The sequence below is a fragment of the Equus asinus genome, chromosome 3 (genome assembly GCF_041296235.1).
Source record: "Equus asinus isolate D_3611 breed Donkey chromosome 3, EquAss-T2T_v2, whole genome shotgun sequence".
NCBI classification, from domain to species: Eukaryota; Metazoa; Chordata; class Mammalia; order Perissodactyla; family Equidae; genus Equus; species Equus asinus.
In genome coordinates, this window is record NC_091792.1 from 118769115 (window position 1) to 118795089 (window position 25975).

Sequence of the window (25975 nt, forward strand, 5' to 3'; positions counted from 1 at the left end):
AGGAACTAATTAATTTGCTTTCTTAATTGTAGAAAAAGAAGTGTGTTTGGAAGTTAAAATGTGGAGGGACTGTCTTTTCTTCTCCTTGTTTGAGCCTGACTCCACATCACTTGTATTTTGCTACTCTGGGAGGACTTTTACTGGCTGTAAATCCTGTAGGTATAAAATAATATGTATTGATTTTATTACCTATTTTTAATATTCTTTTATTTTTGCTGAATTCTGAAAAGTAGAGGTACTTTTCACTTAGATATAGTCCAGATATCACTGAACCAAATCTCATTAGAAATGACTGACATGAAGTGTGAGAAAATTCAGGCTCTGTGTATGTATTTTATCTATTTTTTAAGTTGGCAGAGTTTTCTCAGTCATTTTAAGAACTTTGTGTCCATTCTAAGGATAGATCTTATGTGCTAGTTCTTTCTTGGTTTTACTGCAAGTTTTTATCTTAGCTCTCATAAATAGTAGATTAATTTTATAACTGTGTATTATATGTGTGCTAGTTTCGTTTATAATGTCAGCTTGCCACTATAGCATCTTCTGGTGTTTATGGCTTTGCCTCTGAGAGATTTATGAGATTGTTTTATAAAGGGTAATGACTAGTAGAATGATTTAAATGCTATGAATTTCTTTTTGCTCATGACAGGCTACTGGGAACAGAATTTGGAAACATTCCTGTGGAAAACCACTCTTCTCTTCTCCACGGTGTTGCCTACAGTATATTTGTATTGGCTGTGTAGATGGAAATTTACTGTGCTTTACTCACTTTGGAGAACAGGTAAAAATTTCTAGTTCTGTTTTACATATCTTTCTCAAAGGCATAGTAGTTGGTGACAACTTAAGTAAAATTCTAGACATCATTACTCATTGTGTTGAAGATTAATTCTATTTTATTGTCAGGCCATGGGTTTCTTGATTTTTGAGTGATGCTATAGTAGATTTAAAAGATTCTACCCAAACATTGTTAGACGTTTGCCATCCTCCTCCTCCAATTTTTAAAAATTTACCAGTTTTTAGCCAATTTTATTAGAATTCCTATTGAGGTTATGAAAATTTAAAAAAGCCCCTGCTTTTTTATGAAAATCAAAATCTGTTGCATAACTCTTCATTGTATGGCGTCCCCTCTTCAACTTCAGACTGGCAGGGTGGGCTCCTTCTGGGTTATAGTAGATCTTTCGTTGGGAGCATAATCTCCATTTCTTTAGTACCCGGGAGTGACTATCATTTATGGCACAGCTTCTGCTGTGTTTTCCATTGGGGGGATTATTTTGTGGACTTAGAGTGCACTAGCCAACATCAGTTAGCCCACTGATGGCGAGGGTTGATTCTGGGTGCTCTGTATTCTACATTCACCCCTCACAGCCTAGCATTTCTTTTGCTTGTATAACAATTACTTTGTAATGAAATCTTTTATTATGTTCAGTTAATATTTTTATTTACAAAGTAGTTTGAATATATTCTCACCTTTAGATTCCTAAGAAGAAAAGGAAAATGCTATTGCTCCTATTTTACTTAGATGAACCATAGAAATATTAAAGTGATTTTGTCCAAATCAGGGACAGAAATGAGATTACAAATTATATTTTGTGAATATGCCTACTATTTTTATTTTATTTTTTATTATGCTGCTGTTACTGTGCATTTGTAAATGCTACCTTAGATTTGTGCCTTTTCTTCAAAGTGTTGGATGACAGGTTTGTCTGTAGTAGCTTTGAAATAAGCAAATAGTATATATCCACAGGGCTAGCACACACAACTCATAGCTTTTAGTTTAAAGCTTTAATTTAGGGGCCAGCCCAGTGGCAGAGCAGTTAAGTTCACGCGCTCTGCTTCGGCGGCCCGGGGTTTGCCGGTTCGGATCCCAGGCGTGGACCTACACACTGCTTATCAAGCCCTGCTCTGCCATATAAAGTAAAGGCAGATAGGCACAGATGTTAGCTCTGGGCCAGATTTCCTCAGCAAAAAGAGGAGGATTGGCAGCAGATGTTAGCTCAGGGCTAATCTTCCTCAAAAAAAACCCCACAAAACTTTACATTATTGCACATAAATTCTTCCTTACAGCCACACTTAGTTCTTTCTCCCTACATTAGGAGACCAGAATAAGATACAGTTTTTAATCAGACACACTGAAAACTCAATGCACTTTTATCTTTGAACTCAGTGTCTCTGACATACTATTGTGAATGGGGTTCACAATTAATTTTACTTCATAATATTATGCATAGCAATGACTCATGTAATAAGGACACTCCGATGTATTTTGTGCTAGATTTTACCACTGGGGTAGAGGTCTTATCTAAGGGTGCTACTTTTCAGAAAAGCCATTATTTTCTCTGCGTAGCTATCATTCAACAGCCTACATCTCTTACATTTTTATTAAGAATTTCATAAAGCTTTAAGCTACAGAATTGTTGAAATGAGATGAAGGAATTATTTTTGCCTTTATCACCCTTTTCAGGTTTGGCAGTTCTGTACCAGTGAACCAATCTTTTCATCCCCATGTACCTCAGCATCAGAGCAAGAAATATTTTTTGGTTCCCATGACTGCTTTATCTACTGTTGTAATACAAAAGGTCACCTCCAATGGAAATTTGAAACTACTTCAAGGGTATATTCAACACCGTTTAATTTCCATAACTACAACCGTAGTGATGAAATGTTGCTGGCAGCAGCTTCTACTGATGGGAAACTGTGGATCTTGGAATCTAAAAGTGGGCAATTGCAAAGTGTGTATAGACTTCCTGGAGAAGTCTTTTCTTCTCCTGTGGTATGGGAATCAATGCTTATTATTGGATGTAGAAATAATTATGTTTATTGTCTGGATTTATTGGGTGGCAATCAAAAATAATCAAGTGCAGTCCTATTCGAGTGTATCTGTGAGATGTTTGCAAATATTTTACCATTATAGAGCATGTGGATAGTCTTATTTTATATTAAAGATTATGTTTTGTTACGAAACCTGTCTATTACCCTTTATTGGAGAACAACCATATTTTACTTCCTGTAGGAGCAACAAATGCTTTTAAAAGGAGTTTAAGAACAAAACATATCAATATATTTAGTAGCACCTTATTTTAATTAGGCTACAGATATTCTACCTTTTTTGTATTTTTTTTTTTTTTTTTACAGAAGACCTCTGTGGAAAAAAGAGCAGAATATACTTGGTGGGTTAAAACTTAGTCTGTGATGTAATACACCATTCACTCATTTATACTGAGATTCATAAGAAAAAGTTTTCAAAAGTAGGATCTATTTATCAAAAGAAGTTCTTTATTTGCTGTTTTTAAATGAATAAAGTGCCAATATAGAATAATATATATATACTATATAGTTTCAACTTGATATACCCTCTCTTAATTTTTGATATACGAACTTTGATGATGAATATTTTTGCACCTAATTTTTCAATTTATTAGATTTTGCTCTTGTCGCATCTCTTTTTTTGTTGTTCTGTGTCTTAGAGATAGGGAACACAGCAAAAACTAGGAAAGAAAAAACCCTCTATACTACTAAGTTTCATGATTTCTCTTAACGTTTAATGCTGCTTCTTCAGTCCCATAGCACTTTGCTTATACCTACGTGCACTTGCCTGGTAGTAAGTTGCCTCTAGTGAACTGTACCTCCTCCTGGTAGCCATGTCCTTTATGGAGTTCCCTTATCTTACACCTGGGCTTGGCCTATGATTTGCTTTAACCAATAGAATGCAGCAGAGGTGACATTATGCCACTTCTGAGCTTAAGCTTTAAGAAGGCCTGGCAGCTTCTGTTTTTGCAGTTGTGGGAGCTCTGAGCTGCCACATAAGAAGTCTGGCTGTCTGCTGGACAGGTCACGTGGTGGGAGAGTGGACCTAGACCACTCTGAGAACTGAGGAGGCCAGTTAACAGTAATAGCGAAGGCTCCACACATATGACCCCCAGCATTTCTGCCAGCCCCTGGCTGTTCAGGCCGTCCTCGCTGTGCTGCCAGATATTTAATAGCTGACCCAGAGAATGATGAGAAATAATGAAAGAGGAACTGTTTTAAGCCACTAAGTTTTAGGGTACTATGTTATGTAGCAAGAGAGCACTGAAACAGAAGTTCTGTCTTAGTCTTTTCTGTCACTTAAAATACTCAATAGAGGGGCCGACCCGGTGGCGCAGCGCTTAAGTGCTCACGTTCCGCTTCAGCAGCCTGGGGTTCACCGGTTCAGATCCCAGATGCGGACATGGCACCGCTTGGCAAGCCTTAGGCGTCCCCACATATAAAGTGGAGGAAGATGGGCATGGATGTTAGCTCAGGGCCAGTCTTCCTCAGCAAAAAGAGGAGGATTGGCAGCAGTTAGCTCAGGGCTAATCTTCCTCAAAAAAAACTTCAGAAAAATAAGTCTTAATTTTCCTTGAAATTTCATGATATAATGGCTTAGGTAATACAACTGTTCTTTTTTTGTATAACACTTATGAATTTAGCCACTAGTGCTTGTAATAATAATAATAACTACTATTTAAGGCATATTACATCCTAGACATCTGTGCTAAGCACTTAAAGTAACAAAAATGTACTCTGTTGCTGACCTTTCCCCCATCTCTACAATCAATGTGGTATTGTTTCATTTGTCCATTTATTCATCAGTGAAGTCTCAAATATCAAACATGACATAGTTCTTGGCTGCAGGCAATAGAAGCCAACTCAGGCTATTTTAAGCAGAAAATAGTTTTTAAAGAGAATATTGAGTAGCTTGCAGAATTGCAAAGAGGGCTAGAGCGATATAGCCAGGAACAATAAGTGCCTGAAGTCACTATATGATTTCGGCCTGATGAAGACACAGCTGCTATCCTTGAGGCTCTAGAATGCTCAAACTTATGCTGACACTACTAATGCTGGACACTGTTCCCCTCCACTTCCAGACTTCCTCACAGTTTCCCCATCTTTTGGTCAGTTGCTCCCAATTCAGAGTCCCTTCCAATTTGGAGTGAAATAGGTTCCATGGCCATGAAAGAGTAGAGGAAAGCACATATCAGGCATTTCACGTGGTAGGAGGCGAGTGCTGCCTCCCACCAAGACCTATGAGTTGGAGATTTCCCCAAACATAGAAAGGGGATTGAGGTGCTGGCTGGCCAAAAAGAACAACATATCTCCAGGTTTTAGGTCAGTGCTTCTTAAACCTTCATGTGTATATTAACCACCTGGAGCTCTTGCTAAAATGCACATTGCAGTTGAGAGGGCTGGGAGGAGGGTGCTCTGCTGAGCTACAGTGAAGCCTGAGGCAAAAAGAAAATTCAGTAATACTGACCCTGTCTTTATTTAAAATTTTGATACTTGTTCATCATGGAATATGTGCTAATTTTGATGTTTTAAAATACTGCATTAAAATAGTTATTTATCAGAGGTGGCCCGATGGCCAACTGGTTAAGTTTGCATGCTCCCCTTCAGCCACCCAGGATTCCCTGGTTTGGACCCTGGGCATGGACCACTCATCAAGCCATGCTGTGGCGGCATCCCACATAGTAGAACTAGAATGACATACAACTAGGATATACAACCTCATGCTGGGGCTTTGGAGGAAAAAAATGAGGAAGATTGGCAACAGATGTTAGTTCAGGGCCAATCTTCCTCACCAAAAAAGCATACTTAAAAAAAAAGTATTTATCTTGATTACTGAGTTTTCTGGCACCCCAGGCGAGGGCCTCACTCACATGGCTCATTCACCCTAGCCCAGCCATGTGAGTCAGTGTGTCTGGTCTGGGGCCCTAAGCTACATTTCTCACACGCTGTCAGCTCATGCCCTTGCTGCTGTTGTACGGCTCACATTTTGAGTAAGGACGCTGTAGGATCCTTTTGTCTGAGATACAGACCATTCAATTCCAATTGAGGATTGAAATAGATATTTTATTTGCCCCCATTCATTATTTTTCTCCAAAAACACCTAGTGAAAAATATAATAAGGTACCACATAAAATGCCTTGAAATTTTTATTTCTCAACAAAAGCTATGTAAACATGAGCTTGCTTGTAGACCATCATTGAAATTAGTAAAATCTTCAACTTGAAAAGGAAATTCCATCAGCACCAAAGATCTTGTGGGTATTTTTTATTGAAAGATCTTTTCCTTCAATAATGGACATTTTACATTAAAACTTTATACAACCAAAATCTCAAAATAATATTAAAATCACATTAAGGTATTTTGATTGTTAAGTCTACTTAATTTTATTGTTGGTAAAAATATTGCAAGATGCTTGTAACTCTAATGTTCCTGCTTTAAAATAAGCAATTAAACGAAATGTCACAAGAAGAGACAAAAAATACATACTATAATTTGCTAACTGGCTAAAATGATAATTTAATAGTAATTAATAATATGCTGTGTAAGAAACAATTGCACTTGAAAAATTAAAAAAGTAAACAAAAAAACTCTAATTTTTTATATATAAGTCTATGAACAGAGGTTAATCATCTATAACCTTGCCAGAAGTATACATTTGTTAAAAAAAAAAAGCTTGTGTATTTAACATAGCAGTCATTCATTTAAAAAAAAAAAGTCTTGAATTTTTTATGTTTTTACAGAATTTCCCCCCTAGTTTGTTGATCAGAAAAGACTGCAAAACAACTAAAGCAAAATAACACTTCATTGGTATTTAGTGCAAATTTGGAGTAATTTTTACATGAAATATTAAACATGTATCCTTTAGAAGTTGCTGGAAGTAAGTGCTGTAACTGACCTTTTCTTCAGTATGTGTTTAAAGATTGATGGAAACGTTTTAACTGAGGTATTTCCCCTACTTTGTATGGGCTGGGTGGCATATGAGTCAGCAGAGTTAACTCACTCACCGTTCTTTGCTAATAATCTGATTTCTTCGCCTATTCTCTGTTATTACTGTGATAGTATCGAAAGCTGATGGGATGAAAGAAAAAGTCAGTTCAGAAGAATTACTGTAGCACTATAATTCCAGGGCTCTAGGTGAAAAGATCCCCTTAAAAAGTGTTATATTAGTGAGGAAATCACGGAAACTAACAAATGCCTACATATTCGATTTAGAAATGAACATCTGCGTGGAAAACGTGCAGTGGAATACTAAGTGCCTCCCATAGCAATAAAAAAAATTAAAGTTACATTGATTCTTAACAGTCTGAAGGTCCAGTATATATATTAAGTACAACTTGCAAGAGCACAACTATCCACTTGACCACACATGCCAGCTGCCACCATGAGGCTGAGCCATCGTTTCCAGAAAGAAAATGCCTTCTATATGGTAAATAACGTTGCCGTCATCTTTTCTTTAAGGTAAATGATAGAACAACAGCACATTGCATATTGAGTGAGCATAAAGGGAAATGACTGATACCAATAAAATGTGTTTCTGTAGGAGAAGAGAAAAAGCTGTACATCCCCCTGCACTGGGCAAAGGATTTGTATTTATATTTCGGGGTCAGAATCTAAAAAAAAGGAGAATATATGCCAACACGATGAAATACAAAGTTAGTACCAGCAATGTGTGGGTTTGCTGATATGTCTATGTTTCATATAAAGCAAATTTAGGGAAATAAAACTGAATATATGTGGCTTTAAATTGCCAGGTCCCTTCTTTCTATCACATGTGTATAACAACAAGGCCACTTAAAATTCGGGGATGCTTTTTAATGATAGCAAGGTGAATGCTCTAAATTATAAATACTACTGCACATTTGACTCTAAATATAAATTACTTGATTACGGTAAAGAAACTTCCCACAGGAAGTTCTTAGTACAAAGGCTCCAAATCTTGGCTTCCTGTTACCTTTCCCTAAAGACCTAAGGGAATTTTCAGAGACATGTAACGTCAATAGGCTCTTGTATCTTGTAATAAATGGCTGGTTTGGGGATTGTTTTATTATTTTTCCTGTCTCACTTTTGCTTCTTGGGGGGAAATGAGCCTCCCCTTCAGTTTTAGAAACCAGATCACCCTAGAGGCAGTACAGCCCAAGGTTCTACAACCTTTGGGCTACATTGGAATTCAGCTGAAGAGTTTTTGCCAGAATAGACATTCCCAGGCCCATCCTCACAGGATCTGATTCAGCAGGCCGGGGATGGAGCCTGAACATCTTAAGATCCACTGCACTAGGTAGGGATTCACAGAGATGGAAAGAGAATTTGTAGCGTCCTTTCTTCACCATATTAAATAAAAATGTTCTCTAGGAGCCGACTGGGCCAAATTTACCACGTCCTTAAGGAGAGTACTGGTATTACGGGGCCTGTGGACTACCAGTGTGGTAGAAGTGTGAATGGATTCGCTCTCTATGTTATGGTTGCGGGTTGGGGAAGATTCACGAAAAACAGACACGGGCACAGAGTTGAGAGCCCGACTGTTATTTACGATTCCCAGTTACTCACTGCATTCAGGAGAATGAGCATTCCTGGTTCTATCTATATATGATCCTTTCACCATTACTGTAGAAAACGGTAGAAATCCCCAAACATATGATGGGGTAAATGTTCTGGATAAAAGAAATTGGAGTAGAGAATCAAGAAGCCATTACAAAGATTGGCAAAAGTACATGTTCTGAATGGTGTGTGGATGGATGTGTAGAAGGGCCATGGGCTGGGCATGGCAGGCTCACATGAGTTCTTAGTTTAGAGATTTTGCTTCATGTGGTCCCTTGGACAAAATTTTCTCTTTAGAACTAGGAGCTCAAGGCACCAGGACCTAGGGTTGTGCAAATACACTCTTTACAAGGAACACCACCAGTTCAGTTTCTAAGCATTATTTTAGAGCCTATAAAACATGCTTCTTTTCCCTAGCTTGGTTTCTTTACCTCATATAAAAAATAAATAAATAAAAAGGGCAAGAGAGGAGCCAATAACTGGCAATAGAAATGGATGAGAGTCACTCTTCACTTAATAATCTGAGGACAGTCGCTCCAGGCCTTGGCTTTCCTTTTGGCCAAAGCCAGCCAGGCTGGTTCTGTTGACACAGGGGCAGCGTCTGGGGTAGAGAACCTCTTTGTGACTTCTTTCACCAGCGGCGCTGGGGGAGCTGAATCAGAGATCTCCACTGGATGTCGTTTTGAAGGCAAAGGAGAAAGGAATAAGTTAGAGCCACATTTTGATTTATCAGAAGTATGAGAGTCAGAAAGGAAAACCCAGTGAAGCACTGGGCATCCTTGGTGAGAAGAATTAGAGAAAGAAAGCTATGTGATCATAACTGTTTCACACAGATTACAGTGCAGTCAATTCTAATTTCCGAGATTTTTCTAGAAGTCTAATTTTTCTGTGCACAGAAGCTATGCCTGCATGATAATAAGAAATAAAAGGTTAATTTTTTTATTCTAGTCATACAACCAGTCAATTTCATGAAGAAAAAGATCAAACCAGCAGTATGAATTTATCAAGCTGGTGAGGTCAATAGTTATCACCCGCTCCACCAAGCATGCCCTGGGTCCCTCCACCCTGAGACGCACAGATCCTGCCAGGATCCAGCTCTTGTGCCTTTCGGGCCTTCTAACAATTCCTCGGCACCATATCACTTTCTTTACCAGACCTCAGAGGCTTCCTAAGTGAGGTACCAGTCTTATCTTTGGGTCATATTTAGTGCCCGTGGCAATGCCTCCACATTCACAGAACTCAGGAAATACTTACTGAAAAGACAAATACTCAGGACAAAGGCTCGCTTTCTTAAGCTGAACTACATTAACTCTTTGATACTTCCAAGAAGTCAGGCAGAGAAAGGTGTCATCTCTTTGACTTTGGAGCTTTTATTTTATTTTGAAAGAATTCTCTCTCTGACACACCCACATAATGTTTAAAACCCTTAATTCCTGAGCATAAGATCAAATGAAATAAAGCCCATGGAGGCTCCTGAGAAAATACACAGGGCTCCAAGTGGTTTTCAAATATAAAGTTTTTTTCCCCCCTCACCCAACAGTAAATGTAGCCTTAACAGTGAGACTTCTTTAGGGACCGGCCTGGTGGCACAGTGGTTAAGTTCGCACGTTCCACTTTGGCAGCTTGGGTTTCACCTGTTCAGATCCTGGGTGCGGACATAACACCACTTGGCAAGCCATGCTGTGGCAGGCATCCCACATATAAAATAGAGGAAGATGGGCACGGATGTTAGCTCAGGGCCAGTCTTCCTCAGCAAAAAAGAGGAGGATTGGTGGCAGATGTTAGCTCAGGGCTAATCTCCTCAAAAAAAAAAAAAAGTGAGACCTCTTTACATTTCCAGACCCCAGCTAGCAGGTTACCAAGGCATACAAAGCCTGGGGCCAGGAGTTCAGTGCCCTCTGGGGAGGAGGGTTACCTAGTGGGGAAAACAGACACCCTATTAACCCCTGGGAGGAAGCTCATTCAGATTTGTCCATCCTCCAAGTGATTTGTAACAAGGAAATAGTTGGAAACATTATTGGATCATTTTACCTTTGATCAGAATAAAGACTTTTAAAAAAAATGTGTTTGTGTCTCTTGTGTGTCATGAACATATAAACACGGCTGTTGCTAATATTAACATTAAGGACTTAGAGCTGAAAAATCTTGCTCTCTAAAGTCACAGCCGGTCGGAAACTTGCTGTTTGAAATCACATCAGTGAGAAGGGACCATCCCACTTTTGTCTGGAGTATCTGAGCCATGTGGTCACCATGATTCAGAGCAGCTCCCACTTCCACCCGAGGTGCAGAGCTCCAGGTAGAGGTTTCCAGATACAGCTTGCACACATTTAGCCTAACTTTATAGTGTCAAAGGAAGCAGGACCCTGAGTGCACTTTTTAGCTCAGGTTTGACGTCAACCCCTTTATGTCCACCCTTGCTTTGCTTTCAGCCTATCAAAACACTGCTCCACTTAAATTTCACCTAAACTTCACCCTTTACCCCAAATCCTATTATAATCTTGTCTCTTTCTTTGTTTGGAAGGTTCTTATGGGATGTAGTCTCCCTTGCTACAGCAAGTTAATAGAGCTAATTCTGCTGGACTACAGGCAGTGGGGAGGTGGAGATAGTTTGAATGTTCAAGGAATTTAGCAAGCGAGTTGACGCCACATTGGTAGCTTGAAATTGGCCATGGTGGGAGTATTCACACCATGGAAAATGGCAAATGCTACAAATCAGAGGTCTCCCCGCTCCCTGAAGAGCTGATTGTTAAACATTTACTATCACACCACCGCTGGTGGGTGGGTGAGTTCCTGGTGGTCTTTATCAGTATCAAAGTTCAGGAATGGAGTTGTCACCCAGCCTATGCTTTGAAATGCCTAACATGCTGTGCTAGTTATTACACTGGAGGAAAGAAAGCATGCTCTAAGAAGAAACACCTGTAACTGCAGTTAAATAGAAATGGACCTGCTCTCTACCTGTCACAGATGTAGGAAGAGTGTTGGCCTTTTTCAGCTGTTCTCTGCGCTCCAGCCTGGACACTGCGGTCTCCAGCTGCTTCTCTTCAGGCTGAGTGGTGGACTTGTGCAGAGAACCAGGTCTACTGACACTGCTGCTTCCAGGCTGTGGGCTGACACTGGCCTGGATGGGCAGAGAAGGTCAGAGAAAGCATGTTTTCAACCTGAGGACATGGAGACACTGATCACATGAGGCTCTGGGGGCTTCTGCCTGCCAGCCCCCGACCTCTGCTCCCAAAAGAGCAGCTGGACCGCACTGGGGAACAATGTGTGCTCAACCCTGGCCCCCGACCACTGAGCAGCTCAGCGCAAATGTCCCAAAGAGGAACTGCTACTTCCTAGAGAAGCCCCATCGAACTGTCTATAAAATCAGGGCCATAGAGCAAGACTCCTGATTTCCTCTCAATTCACTGCACAAACACAATCATTTTCATATTTCTCACATAACTGTTGTGTGCGTGGATCGCTGCTAATTATATTGTGGGTTCTGCCAAATCAGGTTAACCTAAAGGCATAAGGAAACCAAATCAGATTTCTAACTGAAAATGCTTCCTTGGTTTAACAGTGGTCAATTTATTGACTGCTTTACCCTAAGTACTCTCTGCTAGTCTCGGTTAACCCTTTCTTTAAAAAATCCTTGTGACCTAAAAGAGCCAAGCACAGGAGGCAAAGTTAAAGCTGAAGACCAGGCTACTCACGTTCTCTTTGGAGAGCTTTTCTGCCTGTTTGGCCTCCCTGGCCTGCTTCCTCTCCTCTCGAGTCGCCTGCTGCTCCCGAAACCCCTTCTGCTTCTGCAGGGCTAACGTTATCCACAGGGGCTGTGCCGTTTCACCTTTCTCCGCAAGTTTGGAGCCATCTAAAGAGTGCCTGCTCTGAAGCACTGGCTTTTCTGTGGGAAAACAGACTGTGATATTGTGATTACAGTAAGGAATATATATATATATTTGATCTTCGTCCTTGCTTCTGGCACAGAGCTCCTAACATCCTTCAAATTTCCTATGTGATAAGAGCACAAAGGTGTCTCCTGTCATGTTAAGGAGGTGACTTTGGGACCACAGATACGGATGAGGGCTGGTTGGCAGAGGAACCAACCTTGTGATTAGAGGGTTGGAACTTTCAGTCTTACCCCCAACCTCCAGGTTCAACCGCCAATGGCCAGTGATTTAATCAATCATGCCTATGTAATGAAGCCTCCATAAAAACCCAAAAGGATGGCATTCAGTGAGCTTCTAGGTTGCAGATTTGGGGAGAGTGGCCTGCTAAAGCTCCATGCCACTTCTCCATACCCTGCTCTGTGCAGCTCTTCCATCTGGCTGCTCCTGAGTTATATTTTTTATAGTAAACCAGTAATCTGGTAAGTAAAATGTTTCTCTGACTTCTGTGAGCCGCTCCAGCAAATTAATTGAACCCAAGGAGAGGGTCGTGGGAACCTTTGGTTTAAGTCAGTCGATCAGAAGCACAGGTGACTTGTGATTGGCATCTGAATGGGGGACAGTCTTGTGAGGAGACTGAGCCCTTAACCTGTGGGGTCTGAGGCTATCTTGAGGTGAAATGTATGACACCCAGGTAGTGTCCGAGAATTGCTTGGAGGTGTGGGAGATCTCCCCACTTCACACATACGTGTTGGAATTGTGATCAGAATCAGTAAAGACAAAAGCAGGTTTGCAGTGAAACTAACTGCTCACTTATCTCATCCCTCATCCCCTAAAACTTGCGACATATTAATCAGCCCATGAAATATTCAAGTCCCCTCCTAACGTGAACTCTGTGGTGATGCCTGAGTGACTCCACTGGGTGGGGAAGTAACATCTTGATCAACAGAAAAACAGGAACGTTTCTCTTCCTTGGAAATGGAAGTAAAAATAAAATCTCCAGTGTCATAAAATCTCAGGTTTAGAGGGGACTCAGGCAGTTTTTTGATTCATTGTTCTTTTTTTATTTATTACTTTTTACAATTTATTTCTTCAGTGGAACCTTTTTCTCCTCTAAACGATATCCTTTGTGAAACCCAACGTATGAAAGAGGAAAAAGGGGACGGGTCCCCCTAGTGGGGCTGCTGAGGGCAACAGGGCTCCGCGGAACGCAGTAGGACGCCGTGATTTTGGTCCAGTGCCCTCCTTCGATAGACCTGAGTACTAGGGTCCATGGCAGTCATGGGCCGTGCCCAAGGTCACCCAGCAGTTAGTACAGGGGCTGAAGTTTGAACCCAGGCCTTTTGACTTCCAGTCTGTGCTTTTCTTGTGTTGACTGTCTCGCCTACGCACAGGGGGTGGGTATCAGGGTAATCAGGCTCTGGAATTGAGCAGATCTGGGTTTGACCTTATGTGTCCTTAGAAAGGCTACTTCTCTAAGGAGAAGTAGCTACTTTTTTTCAGTTTCGAATCCATAAAGTGGAGATGATAACGGCACATGCCTTGTCAGGCTGCCATGAAGACACATGCCTCGTCAGGCTGCCGGGAAGATTAACAGACCTTGGGTATCGGAACATTTAGAACAGCGCTCAGCATATAGTAACCACTCTACAAAAGTGAGCTGTTCTTATTATCTATGTCTATGAGAGTCATCCCCTTCTTATCCCTGAAGTAAAAGTTAGGCATTTTTAGAAAGAATCACTCTGGCACTGAATCCCTTACTATCTCAAAGGAAAAGGGCTCACTATGGTCCTGTTCTTTTGAAACCCAATAGAAGTTTACACTTGATGATCCAGAACCTTACCAAACAGGGCTCTCAGTCACCCGGACTTTATATTGAGGAAAAAGAACCAAAACAAGTTTGAATTAGGAATTCAAGCACAAAAAAAAAAACGACAGATTCTGCTTAATTTTCTATACCCTTTAGAACTATAATGCTGTATAAAGCAAATTCATATTTATAATGAGCCCTGGGCATTGCAACCTCCATAATCATCAAATAAAGATGCAGTTAGGATCTAACACAGGAAAGGAAACTGACGCATTTCAGAATTTTTTGTAAAACTGAAACGGAAAGTTTTGAATTAATCTTTAGTTAACCAGAAAATCAAAAAATATTCACTTTAAGCATTCTGCTCAACTGAGAAGCTTTACATACACGGGAACTAATTTAATGTTTCGGTTTTTTACTCAAGGGCAATAAAATGTCTAAAAACCAAATTGCTGAGCTCTAAATGACTTCCATTGAAAGCTATTATGTAAAAGGGGATCCCAGAGCAAACCTTCCATCTGAACTTGCTCGGGAGGGTCATTAAAGCAACTGGACAGTTTTCTGCAAACAACTTTGACTGGTATTTATCACAAGGGTCAAAATACCTTTAAAGTATAATTGCCTAAATTTAAAATTGACTGAAATAATTTGAAAAGATAAACCTCTAGCCATATTTTTATTTCCTGAGAACTATAATTTGCATAGCACCTCCTGGAGTTATGGACCAGACTTCAAAAAGCTGATAACAGGGCCAGCCTGGCGCCATAGCAGTTAAGTGCACACTTCCACTTCGGCGGCCCGGGGTTCACCGGGTCGGATCCCAGGTGCAGACATGGCACCACTTGGCAAGCCATGCTGTGGCAGGTGTCCCACATATAAAGTAGAGGAAGACGGGCATGGATGTTAGCTCAGGGCCAGTCTTCCTCAGCAAAAAGAGGAGGATTGGTGACGGATGTTAGCTCAAGGCTAATCTTCCTCAAAAAGAAAAAAAACCTATAACATAGTATGCGTAAAGGAATAACAGGTCTGGACTGTAGTTGGGGATCAAAACACAGAAAGCAGGATGTTAAAATGGGACTCCTGTCTGGTTTCAGCTGAAGTGCTCAACCACAGCCTGTAACAGATAATCATCGGCCCCCACTCTCACATGCTGAAGTAACGTGCTGGGTGACCTGCTTGAGACTGGCCCAGGAGGTGGCCATCAGCCACCTCAAGGCCATAGAAAAATCAGGGTTGAGGCAGAAGATGCCAGAGTGGAGAATTTCTTTGGAAAAGACTGTGGAAGCATGATGTGTTCCCATGTCCTCTCCCCACACAGGAAGAAAGGAGCTTAAGCCAAGTGAGAAGGTCCTCAGATGACCTGAGTGTGTCTCCTGGAGTCTGTGGGGCACAGCCTTGAGGTTCTAGTCACACCTAGAAAAGTCTGAAGGTGAGGATGGTGGCTGCCAAGGGCCTGCCAGAAGATGGAGAAGAGGAGCTTGTGCTGGGAAGACTCTGGCCTCCAAGTTTGTTGAGTGCTGCGTGAGGTTCAGGCCACGTGGGCCACGTGGGCTAGAGAGAGGCAGCCTGGAGTGAGACTGAGGGACCCAGGGTGGCCTGGAAGAGGCACCAGTGCAATAAGAGAACTGCAGGAGAAGGAGAAAGAGCCCAGGCGGAAGGTGAGGGGTCTAAGGGTGGCACAGAAGTGCCCTGCAGAAGAATCAGCACTCAACATCAGTGAGCCAAGAGCAGCAAGCGCCAATGCCTCACCTCTCTCCCTTCTTTACCCCAGCTCTGGGGCCTGTTTCCGGGCTGGGAGGAAGGGGAGACGTCGACCATGCCTGCATCCCCACTGGAGGCATTTCAGCCCCAAGTGGGCCCAATTAGAAGGGAGACACTTTAATCTGAAATAGAGCTTGGAGTTTTGATTATGGCACTGGAGGTGATATATTAATTACTAACATGAGACTGTCATTACTCTAAGTGCCTAAGGACTTTTTATTTTCAAAAAGTAACTGAAAATATAGAAAGAACTCCTACAACTCAACAACAAGAAACCAAATAACCCAATTAAAAACTGGGCAAAGAACTTGAATAGATATTTCTGCCAAGAAGACATACAAATGACCAAGCATCTGATAAGATGCTCGACATCATTAATCATTGGGGAAATGCAAATCAAAACCACAATGAGATATCACCTCATACCCATTAGGGATGGCTAGTATCAAAAAAACAGAAAATAACATTTGTTGGTTTGGATGTGGAAATATTGGAATCCTGTGTGTGGCTGATGGGAATGTGAAATGGTACAGCTTCTGTGGAAAACAGTAGGGTGCTGTGGTTCTTCAAAAAAATTAAAAGCAGAACTACCATAAGACCCAGCAACTCCGCTTCTGGGTATTCATTCAAAAGAATTGAAGCAGGATCTCAAAGAGATAGGTGTACACCTGTGTACACAGCAGCACTATTCACAGTAGCAAAAAGGTGGAAGCAACCTAAGCGTCCATCAACAGACGAATGGATGAACAAAATGTGGTACATACGTACAAGGGAATATTATTCAGTCTTAAAAAGGAAGGAAATCTTGTCACATGCGACAGCATGGATGAACCTTGAGGACTTTATAATTAAGTAAAATAAGCCAGTCACAAAAAGACAAATACTGTGTGACTCCACTTACATGAAGTATCTAGAGTAGTCGAATTCATAGAAACAGAAAGTAGAGTGATGGTTGCCAGGGGCTGGGGGAGGGGACTATGGAAGTTGTTTAAGGAGTACAGAGTTTCAGTTTTGCAAGATGAAAAAGTTCTGGACATTGGTTGTGCAACAATGTGAATGCACTTAACCCTACTGAATTTTACACTCAGAAATGGTTAAAATGGTAAGTTTCATGTTAAGCATTTTTATCACAATAAAAACTTTTATTTATTTATTTATTTATTTTTCCTTTTTCTCCCCAAAGCCCCCCAGTACATAGTTGTATATTCTTCCTTGTGGGTCCTTCTACTTGTGGCATGTGGGATGCTGCCTCAGCGTGGCTTGATGAGCAGTGTCATGTCCACGCCCAGGATTCGAACCAACGAAACACTGGGCCGCCTGCAGCGGAGCGTGTGAACTTAACCACTCGGCCACAGGGCCAGCCCCAATAAAAACTTTTTTTAAGTGACTGAAGAACTATGCCCAAGATTTTACCCAAGAGATGGGGGGGAAAATGAGAGTCACAGATCAGGTTTAAAGGAACAGCGAGAAGAGAAATAAAATAGGTTTTGCTAAATCCTATGGAATTTTGAACAATGTTTTTTTGAGCAAATATATGACTAAGGTCATTCAGTCCAAGAAGCAACATAAGGACACTTATGTGAAAGTATTCTTTAAAGGCTTACAGCATTTTACAAATGCCAGGCAAGAATTACTGGAGGCAGTCCTGGCGTAAGGGGAAGACCGTTTAACCTGAGAAAGAACGCCTCCTCGTCCTGGCTTCGCCACTGTTGGGGGGAGGCAAGTTACCTACCTTTTCAGATGTTGGTGCTCTCATCTGTAAAATGGAGCTGAGATCATCATCTACACATGTGCTCCGAGCACTGAATGAGACAGTGTCAATTAAAGCACTTTGTAAATGGTTAAGTAGAAAGGATGACTGCTGTTGAAATTATCCTCAAAACAGGAAAAACCCTCATTTCAGTCAAGGTTTTGAATGACAGAGATGTTCTTTGTTAATTACATGACCTTTTTAGTCAGGGGAGTTCAAAATAATCTAATTACAAATTTATTTGGCTACAATTTAAAGTTATTCCCTCTCATTTTAAACTCGGTGGACAGCAAGAACCACAGCCCACTCAAGTTCCCTCCTTCAGGTTCTGGGGAGACGAGCAAGTGCCCCCTGGAATTACAGGGTTCTAATAACTGCTCCCTAAGGTCAGTTCTTGGAGAAAGGGGCACCGAACATCTCTTCTACCCACCATAAGGAGGTGGGCATTTCAGAATGAGATGGCATCTGATGATATCTGTAATCCAAGTGTTAGAGGACAAACACGGGAGGCTTATTGTCGCTATTTTCATTCCTACCAGGCTGGGTTCTCCCAGTGGCTGGGCCTGCACATTGGTCCTGGCTGGCCTCAGCCTCGGGAATGCAGACTCCTTTCTATAGCAGTGGTCTCCAAAAAAAACGGTGTGTGTGCCCTACGGGAGGTGCAAGAATTCACCGGGGATGAAAGAAGATTAGAATTTCTATTTCTATATTTTTAAATCTAAAAATAAAAACAAAATCAAGCTTTTCTAATATTTAACACTCAGACTGGCCCTGACAACCTCCCTCAGCCCCTGCATCAGGCTATGTATCACAAACGGTGTTTCAAGACGCCCGAGGGAAGCTGGGAGCACTGTGATGTGATGCGATGCGATGCGATGCGATGCGGGGAGAGAACCAGCAATCTGGTCCTCACTTGTTTTGCTTTTAGCATATTGTGAGGTTCTGCAGTTAGATGACTTATGGAGCATCATATCTCCTGAGAACTAAATGATCCCTTATGAAATGGACAAATGTGTAAATTCCTGCAAACTATAGACTTGATATGTTACTAATAACGCAAGCCTAAGAACAGAGCAGACCTGACAAGCTCTTTGTCTGCCACTTTACGAAGACATCGGATCTGACAAGAAGCTGCCCAAAGAAAATAAAACGTAGCATCGTGATTTGCAATGTGGATTGACATCCACTATTGTTTCAGTGAACTTCACTCTAAGGGTATATGGTGCTCACAGGGTTTTAGCTAATGGTAGTACCACATGTACACAGCTAACAAATAAATTGGAGGTCCAGGCTGAACACTTTTATTCTTTCTTCTTTCTTTTTTTTTTGAGGAAGATTAGCCTGAGCTAACATCTGCTGCCAATCCTCCTCTTTTTGCTGAGGAAGACTGGCCCTGAGCTAACATCCATGCCCATCTTCCTCTACTTTATATGTAGGATGCCTACCACAGCATGGCTTGCCAAGCAGTGCCATGTCTGTACCCGCGATCCGAACTGGTGAACCCCGGGCCACCGAAGCAGAACATGCGCACTTAACCGCTGCACCACAGGGCCGGCCCCTGAACACTTTTATTCTGATGGGGTGTTCCATCAAATAAATTTGGTCAGCCCTGGCCTAGAGTCCAGACAGGAAAATCCCAATGGTCTTTAGGCAGCAACCACCCATAAGGCACAACGTCCTTGTTTTCATGGTTCTTTCCTACCAAATGAAAACTCAACTGGTAGAGTCTGACAGCCCAGAATCTGGACAGTGAGGAAGAAAACAGGGGCAGTGATAGTCTTTGGTAGAAAATCCTAAGGCTTAAAGGGACATCTCTATGAGAAAGAAGTAGAGTGGGAACATTATTTCTTTGGGGAGAAGATACGGAGTGATAGAGCAGGCCAGGCTGTGAGAGGGACTCTGACAATACCTTGAAAGCTAACAACACAAAAGCTAACATCAAAACTGAAAATGAGCTTTCTGGTTCCAGATGGTGACATGGGACTCCCCTCCTCCCCAGACATACTGAGTCTACAGCTACATATGAACCAATTTCTCTGAAAGAAATCCAGAAACCAGCTGATTGACTCCTACACATCGGACCAAGAGAAAAAAAACCACATCAAAACGGGTAGGAGCGGCTGAGGCACAATCTTACCATAAACCCCACCCCCGGCGCGGCAACCCACAACCAGGAGGGAGCACATGACTCCCAGCTTCTCCCCGAAGAGGGAAGGGTCTGGACCCTACATCTGGCACCTCAACTTTTAAGACGTCTAGCTGAGAGATGGACCCCCAAAACACCTAGCTCTGAAAGACAATGAGGCTTGCGACCATGAGACCCACAAGGCTACAGGGAACTGAGACAGTTCTTAACCGGCTTGTGGGGGCTCCCATGGCTTTCCCCCCAGGGCCCAGCACAGAGGTACAAAACAAAACTGAATATGGGCTCCTTATCAGCAGGACAAACAGAAATCACTGGGGAGAAATGGTCTGGAAACAGCTGATCAATATGCCAGTCCTTTTGGTTAAAAGGATGAGCAGGGCGGGGCTGGCCCCGTGGCCGAGTGGTTAAGTTTGCGCGCTCCGCTGCAGGCGGCCCAGTGTTTCGTTGGTTCGAATCCTGGGCGCGGACATGGCACTGCTCATCGGGCCGCGCTGGGGCGGCGTCCCCTGCCACAACTAGAAGGACCCACAATGAAGAATATACAACTGTGTACCAGGGGGCTTTGGGGAGAAAGAGGAATAAATAAATATATTAAAAAAAAAAAAAAAGGATGAGCAGGGTGCCGGCCCCATGGCCGAGTGGCTAAGTTCTCACGCTCCACTTTGGTGGCCCGGGGTTTCACTGGTTCAGATCCTGGGCGCCAACATGGCACCACTCATCAGGCCATGCTGAGGTGGCATCCCACACGCCACAACCAGAAGGACTCACAACTAAAAATACACAACTGTGTACCGGGGGGCTTTGGGAGAAAACGGAAAAATAAAATCTTTAAAAAAAAGAAAAAGTCTATTCAAAAGGACGAGCAGGTTTCCTTAAGGCAAGTAACCAAACCAACACTCCTCAGGAAACAGCCCCTTTCTCTGCAAAAATCACCCCAAACCTAAACAATTAAACCAAAGAGAAAAAACGACCCCTCTCTAAAAAACCTCAGGGGAGAATTTCTCTGAGAAATGTGAGTAACTTCCTGGCCTATGACCCACACCTGACCTCTTACCCTGTAAAACAGAAAAGAAAAAGTATTTGATGAAGGTTCTCAGGGGCCCCAAAGCCACTGCAGTGATCCCTGAGCAGCCCCAAACCTCAGGTATGTAGAAACATGAGGGTCAGCCAGGAGCAGGGGTCCCTCCCAAATTTCTTTATAGGAGGGCTCTGCAATGGCAAGCTGGGAGGGCAGGATACATCTGTAGAGTATTTTGCATAAAACAGAGTCAAAGTCAATCACCCACACCGAGGCTCCTGAGGCCCATGGAGCTGTCAAAGCCCCCAACCTCCCCGCTTGGCACTGCTACTGCCCAGAGATAGAACAGTCACTGGTCTAGGAAACTCCAGTCTTTACTCTCATTGCACGGCCCCCTCATAATGATTAATGATCAATGAAATCTTCATTAATTAGGACTGTATTTCAATTTCCATCGTCAACTGAAAGTGCGTTTGTCTTAAGTGTCAGCACCTTTAACTTATTACTCGTGTAAATAAGTATTTTGATGGATATGAGCTACAAACACATAGCAGAGTCAGCCTGCATTTCCAAAATTTAAAGGAGGGCTGCAAAGGTAAAGAGCCTCACTGTGACTGAGGAGGGAGGGCCCTTCAGGAATAGCAAACTGGCCTCTAAGTAAGGGAAAAGCGCTCTCACACCAGCCCTGATGGCTCCTTCCAGCTTCAGGCAGTTCTGGCTTTAGCTGTGACACAGACAATGAGCTGGACAGAGGCAGTTTGCCGACCTGCAGCTACATACCTTTCCTGCCGGCCTCGGGGGTCTGGGAAGGCTTCTCTTGCCTGGTGGCAGAGGGAGCCGGGGAAGCGAACCTTCTCTCTGTTTCCACCTCTTCCTCCTTACCCCGCTTCTGTGCCTTCCTTTCCGGGGGTGGTGTCCAGGGCGGCCGGGGGGCACCGCTCTCCTGGCCCTCCTTGCACGGCTCGGTGGGCTCCGGGTCGGGCTTCCCAGCCCGGCGAGCCAGCAGCTCTACCAGGTAGGGCCTGCTCAGTTTGGGGAGTGGGGAGGACGGCGGGGTCTGACTGGCGGGCTTGGGAGCCAGGGCTGGCTTCTGCACCAAGGGCATCCTGTTCGCTGCCTTGTCCTGCTCTGGAGCCAGAGTCTGGCTGCTCGCCCGTGGGGGCCTGGGCTGGGCTGCAGGAGCAGAGTGGCTGGAGGGGCTCTCAGCAGGGTCCTTCCAGGTGGACAGGGCTTGCTTCCTCTCTGCAGGGAGTGAAAGGCCACGCCTGAGGGCCACACCGTCTGTCTCTTTCTCTCCGTTTGTGCTTCCCGGTGCAGGCGGCCCCCCTTCGATACTGTCCCCTGTGCTGCTGTGCCTTTTCTTCTTCTTCTGTTCTGCCTGCTGGTCACAGTGGAAGCGCAAGGAGTAGTTGGTCCTTCTCAACTTTATCCCAAAAGGGGAGGCTTTTTCCTCTCCACCTGGCATCACGGGGTCTGGCTTTCCTATACCACTTGTGGTCTCGCTGTCCAAAGTGGTCACGGGCTCTGCATTGGCCACAGCTTTCTGCGGAGGGTAAGGAAGGCTTGGAACAAGGAAAGATGGAAGGTCTTTGGCAAATTTGCATCCCTCTGTGGTGTCCGTTGGCTCCCGGTGCACCGTCAGTTTCTCTGCACCCTTCCGGTGCTCGTGAGGATCAGCAGCCAGGGGCTGGGGTGCTGTCTCTTCGCTGGGACCTAGCACAGGTCTTTTTCTAATGCTTTCTGCTTCTGTGTTCTGTTTGGAGGCCTCTGTGCCACCATCAGAGAATTTCTGCCAGGCAGGCATAATAGAGAACTTTGCGTTTACTGGCGGGGTCTTCCGGAGGTTCCCTCGGGAATCACTTCGGCCCCTCGGACTGTGCCCATCCCTGGGACGCCCTTGATCTCTCTCGCTGCGCTGGTCACTGTCTGCATTCTTCAGGATTCTGGACCGAATGGACGCCCATTCAGCCAGTGCGGCCACACTGCTCGGGGACTCCTGGGGAGGCTTGGCCTTCCCGCTGCCTGCCCGGGGATCGACGGGGGCTCGGGGTGGGTTCTCCACGGCGGGGACATCCAGATGCTTCTTTTCTTCTGACAAGCCCAGGAGAGACTTGCACGCTGTGTCCTTGATCTGGCTCAGGTTGACAGCTGGGCCGCAGAGCTGTGCTCCTGTGACCAGGATGGCGGTGTGGGGGATGCTCAGGGACGAGGGCAGGGCATGGGAGGCCGGGCTGGCTTTGGGGGCCTTTGGCTCATGGGGAGCAGAGGCAAGTCCTGCATCTTTCACGGGCGTCACTGGGCTCAGATTGACTTTGGGGAAGAGAATTTGTTTCCCTCCTGATGATACCTGGAAGGTGTAGGGTCTGGGCATGGTCTGCCTCTCATCTACTTCCTGCCACCTGAGCTCCTCCACTTTTCTCTCTTTTTCTGGAGCGGCAGCTTCTTTCGTCTCCACTGGAGCCAGCTTCTCTTCCCCTTGCGCCTCTTGTTTCCGGGGATGTTGCACTTTAGTTTCTTCTCTCTTTTCCTGACGTACACGATCATCTCCGTGAACATCCTCCTGCTTTCCCTGCTGCTCTCCTGATGGCTCAGCCTCACGGCTCTGCTTCTCGCAAACGCTTGGTTCCTCAGAGTTTTCTCTTTGCTTCTCAGGTTTCAGGTGTTCTCGTTCTTCTGGTTTCTCTGCAAAGTCAGTCTGAAGTGGGCTCCTCAAGCCACTTTTGTCAGCTAGCTCCGGCTGACTCTCATCTTCCACTCTCAGTCCTTCTTGATGCTTCTTTTCTGCTTCCTGTAGCTTCTGTGCCTCCACTTCCTCCTGCTTTTTCAGTAATTCCTTTCTCTTTGCCTCCTTCTCCTCTTGCCATCTCTGCTCCTCCAGCTCCTCCTGCCTTCTGAGCTCCTTCATTCGTTTTTCTTCTTCCTCCCGCCATCTCTGCTCCTCCAGCTCCTCCTGCCTTCTGAGCTCCTTCATTCGTTTTTCTTCCTCCTCCCGCCGTCTCTGCTCCTCCAGCTCCTCCTGCCTTCTGAGCTCCTCCAGCCTCCTCTCCTCCTCCTGCAGCCACTGCTTCTGGGCCTCTCGCCGTCTCTGCTCCTCCAGCTCCTCCTGCCTTCTGAGCTCCTTCATTCGTTTCTCTTCCTCCTCCCGCCATGTCTGCTCCTCCAGCTCCTCCTGTCTTCTGAGCTCCTCCAGCCTTCTCTCCTCCTCCTGCAGCCACTGCTTCTCGGCCTCGCACCGTCTCTGCTCCTCCAGCTCCTCCAGTCTTCTGAGCTCCTTCAACTCTCTTTCCTCTTCTTCCTGCCGCTGCTTTTCGGCTTCCTGCCTGCTCTGTGCCTCCAGCTCCTCCTGCTGAGTGAGGCCCTCCAGTCGCTGGACCTCTTCCTCCAGACGCTTCTGCTCTTCGGCCTCCAGGTGCCTTCTTTCCTCTTGCTCCCCCTGCTCTTGGCCTTGGCAACCTTGCCTTTCCAGTCTCTGCCTCTCCTCTTCCTGCTGCCTCTTTTCTGCCGCCAGCTGTAGTTCTCTCTCCTCTCCCTCCTCTTCCTCTCCTTCCTCCTCCAAGAGCTCTTGCCTTCTGTTCTCTTCCCAAAGCCTCCTCTCCAAGGCCTGGAGCCTCTGCTCCTCCAGCCGTCTCCTCTCGGCTGCTTCCGCCTTTTGCCGCTTGCACTTGGCCTCAAGTTCTCGCCAGTATTCTTCTTGACGTCTCTTCTCTTCTTCAGGTTCCAGCAGCTCTGGCTCCTCTTCATGCAAAATTAGCTTGTCTTCCACAGGGTGTCCATTCTGGTCCAGGGACAGTGGGTGCAGAAGGCCATCTTGCTCACTTGGTCGATCCTAACATTGGTAAGGGAAACAGAATTAGCCCTTTCTTTTTGCACAGGTAACCATTCTCATCCTGTTCACAATGGAGGTGGCCCTCTTAACCTCAGAAAGAAAGGGCAGCTGTTCTAAGTACAGAGATAGGAAAACCTGGGCATCTGTCACCCCAAGAGTAAGCTGTGCGGGTGGAAGAAGGAACTTCATCTCCATCTTTACTCTCTAGCCCCTTTATTTCATTCTCAAATTCCTTTTTCTTAATATGAATGAATAATCATAGGAGAACCCATAGTCCAGCATCAGAAAGATGAGGAAAAAAATGAGATTTACACTTCATCAATGTGCCCTGAAACTTGTGACTTTGAAGTCCATCCTAATCAAACTGAACCTCTGGCTAACCCATGGCGGAGGAAAGCTGGGCCACCTTTCTGCGGCAAAGGAAACGCTAAGTGTCTGGAGCCCTCAAAGGCAGACCTCTCTCTCATGGGTCTATCAGCCTCCTGGAGGCCAACATGTCAGAAAGGGCGATGAACACTAAAAGGACCTGCTTCCCCTCGACAACCACCCTACATGGTAGAGTGAGCGTTCAGCAAGCAAGGGCATCTGCTGGTCACAGGCTCTACGTACCCTGGCAAGCCGCCTGTGCTTCTTTGACACCCTCTGGTTTTTTGGCTTAACGGCCAGTTTGTGCTTGGCGGCACTGTTGTCCAGGCGAGCTATGGCCAGGGGGATGGCATCTAGGTTGACACTCTCGATGGTGCCAGCAGAAGAGAAGTGTCTTTTTGGCCGAGACGGTTTAACTGGAACAACCTAGAGTGGAGATGGAAATAGAAAGTCAGTCCAGGTCAGAAAACAACCTGCAAGGAATCCTGGAATGGCGGCACGGTTGGAGCCTGCGCCTTGCCCAGCCTGGCCCAGGGAAGGCTGGCGAGCAGAGGGGCCCACTGGTACCTTGAAACGAGCACTGCTTTTGGAATCAAAACACAGAATGTTGACTATTTGTTCAGCCAATGATATTTGCATTCACTTGTAAAGATCATTTAGCCTTTCAGGGACTAATTTACCTACTCTGCATAATATGGGGGTTAGATTAGATGAGAGGTTGACAAACATAGCCAGGGGGTCAAATCCAGCCAGTTTTGGTAAATAAAGTTTTGCTGGCACACAGCCACGCCCCTTGTCCATTGTCCTTAGCTGTTTTTATGCTACAAAGGAAGAGCAGAACAAAGGAGAGTCTTAGCTGCAACCTTATGGCCACAAGGCCTACAATAAGTAGCAGTTTTCTGAGCTCTGGACTAGTTCATGTCTATGCTAAGAACTCCATGCCTCTAAGAGCCTTCCCTACCTCAGACACAGGCATACAGATCTCAGCCTCCTACCTCAGTCCCTTCAAGGCAGGAAATGTGTCTTTTTGATCTTCATATCTGTCCCTTTTATGCCCAAGTAGCAAATCTCATCTGGTAAATGCTCCATAAATAT

General features: G+C 44.4%; 2 protein-coding genes across 25 annotated transcripts in view; one reads left to right on the forward strand and one right to left on the reverse strand.

Moving 5' to 3' along the window:
* The window catches only part of AASDH (aminoadipate-semialdehyde dehydrogenase), a 33051-nt gene extending 30093 nt beyond the window's left edge, over positions 1-2958 (forward strand). For all 15 annotated transcript variants that reach the window (XM_044766036.2, XM_070505804.1, XM_070505805.1 and 12 more), the window contains 3 exons: positions 33-155; positions 647-778; positions 2459-2958. In XM_044766036.2, coding sequence (XP_044621971.2) covers positions 33-155; positions 647-778; positions 2459-2848 — 645 coding nt within the window. In that variant the 3' untranslated portion in view covers positions 2849-2958. The remainder of the gene's footprint in view (positions 1-32; positions 156-646; positions 779-2458) is intronic.
* Positions 1-25975, reverse strand: part of CRACD (capping protein inhibiting regulator of actin dynamics) — a 286413-nt gene that overhangs the window by 10697 nt on the left and 249741 nt on the right. For 6 of the 10 annotated variants that reach the window (XM_070505793.1, XM_044766035.2, XM_044766030.2 and 3 more), the window contains 5 exons: positions 25124-25306; positions 21469-24514; positions 12030-12235; positions 11293-11455; positions 6052-9007 (listed from right to left, as the gene is read on the reverse strand). In XM_070505793.1, the coding sequence (XP_070361894.1) occupies positions 8847-9007; positions 11293-11455; positions 12030-12235; positions 21469-24514; positions 25124-25306 (3759 nt within the window). In that variant the 3' untranslated portion in view covers positions 6052-8846. Of the gene's footprint in view, positions 1-6051; positions 9008-11292; positions 11456-12029; positions 12236-21468; positions 24515-25123; positions 25307-25975 lie in introns of those variants that run through there. The other 4 variants (XM_044766034.2, XM_044766033.2, XM_070505796.1 and 1 more) reach the window with 4 other exon arrangements.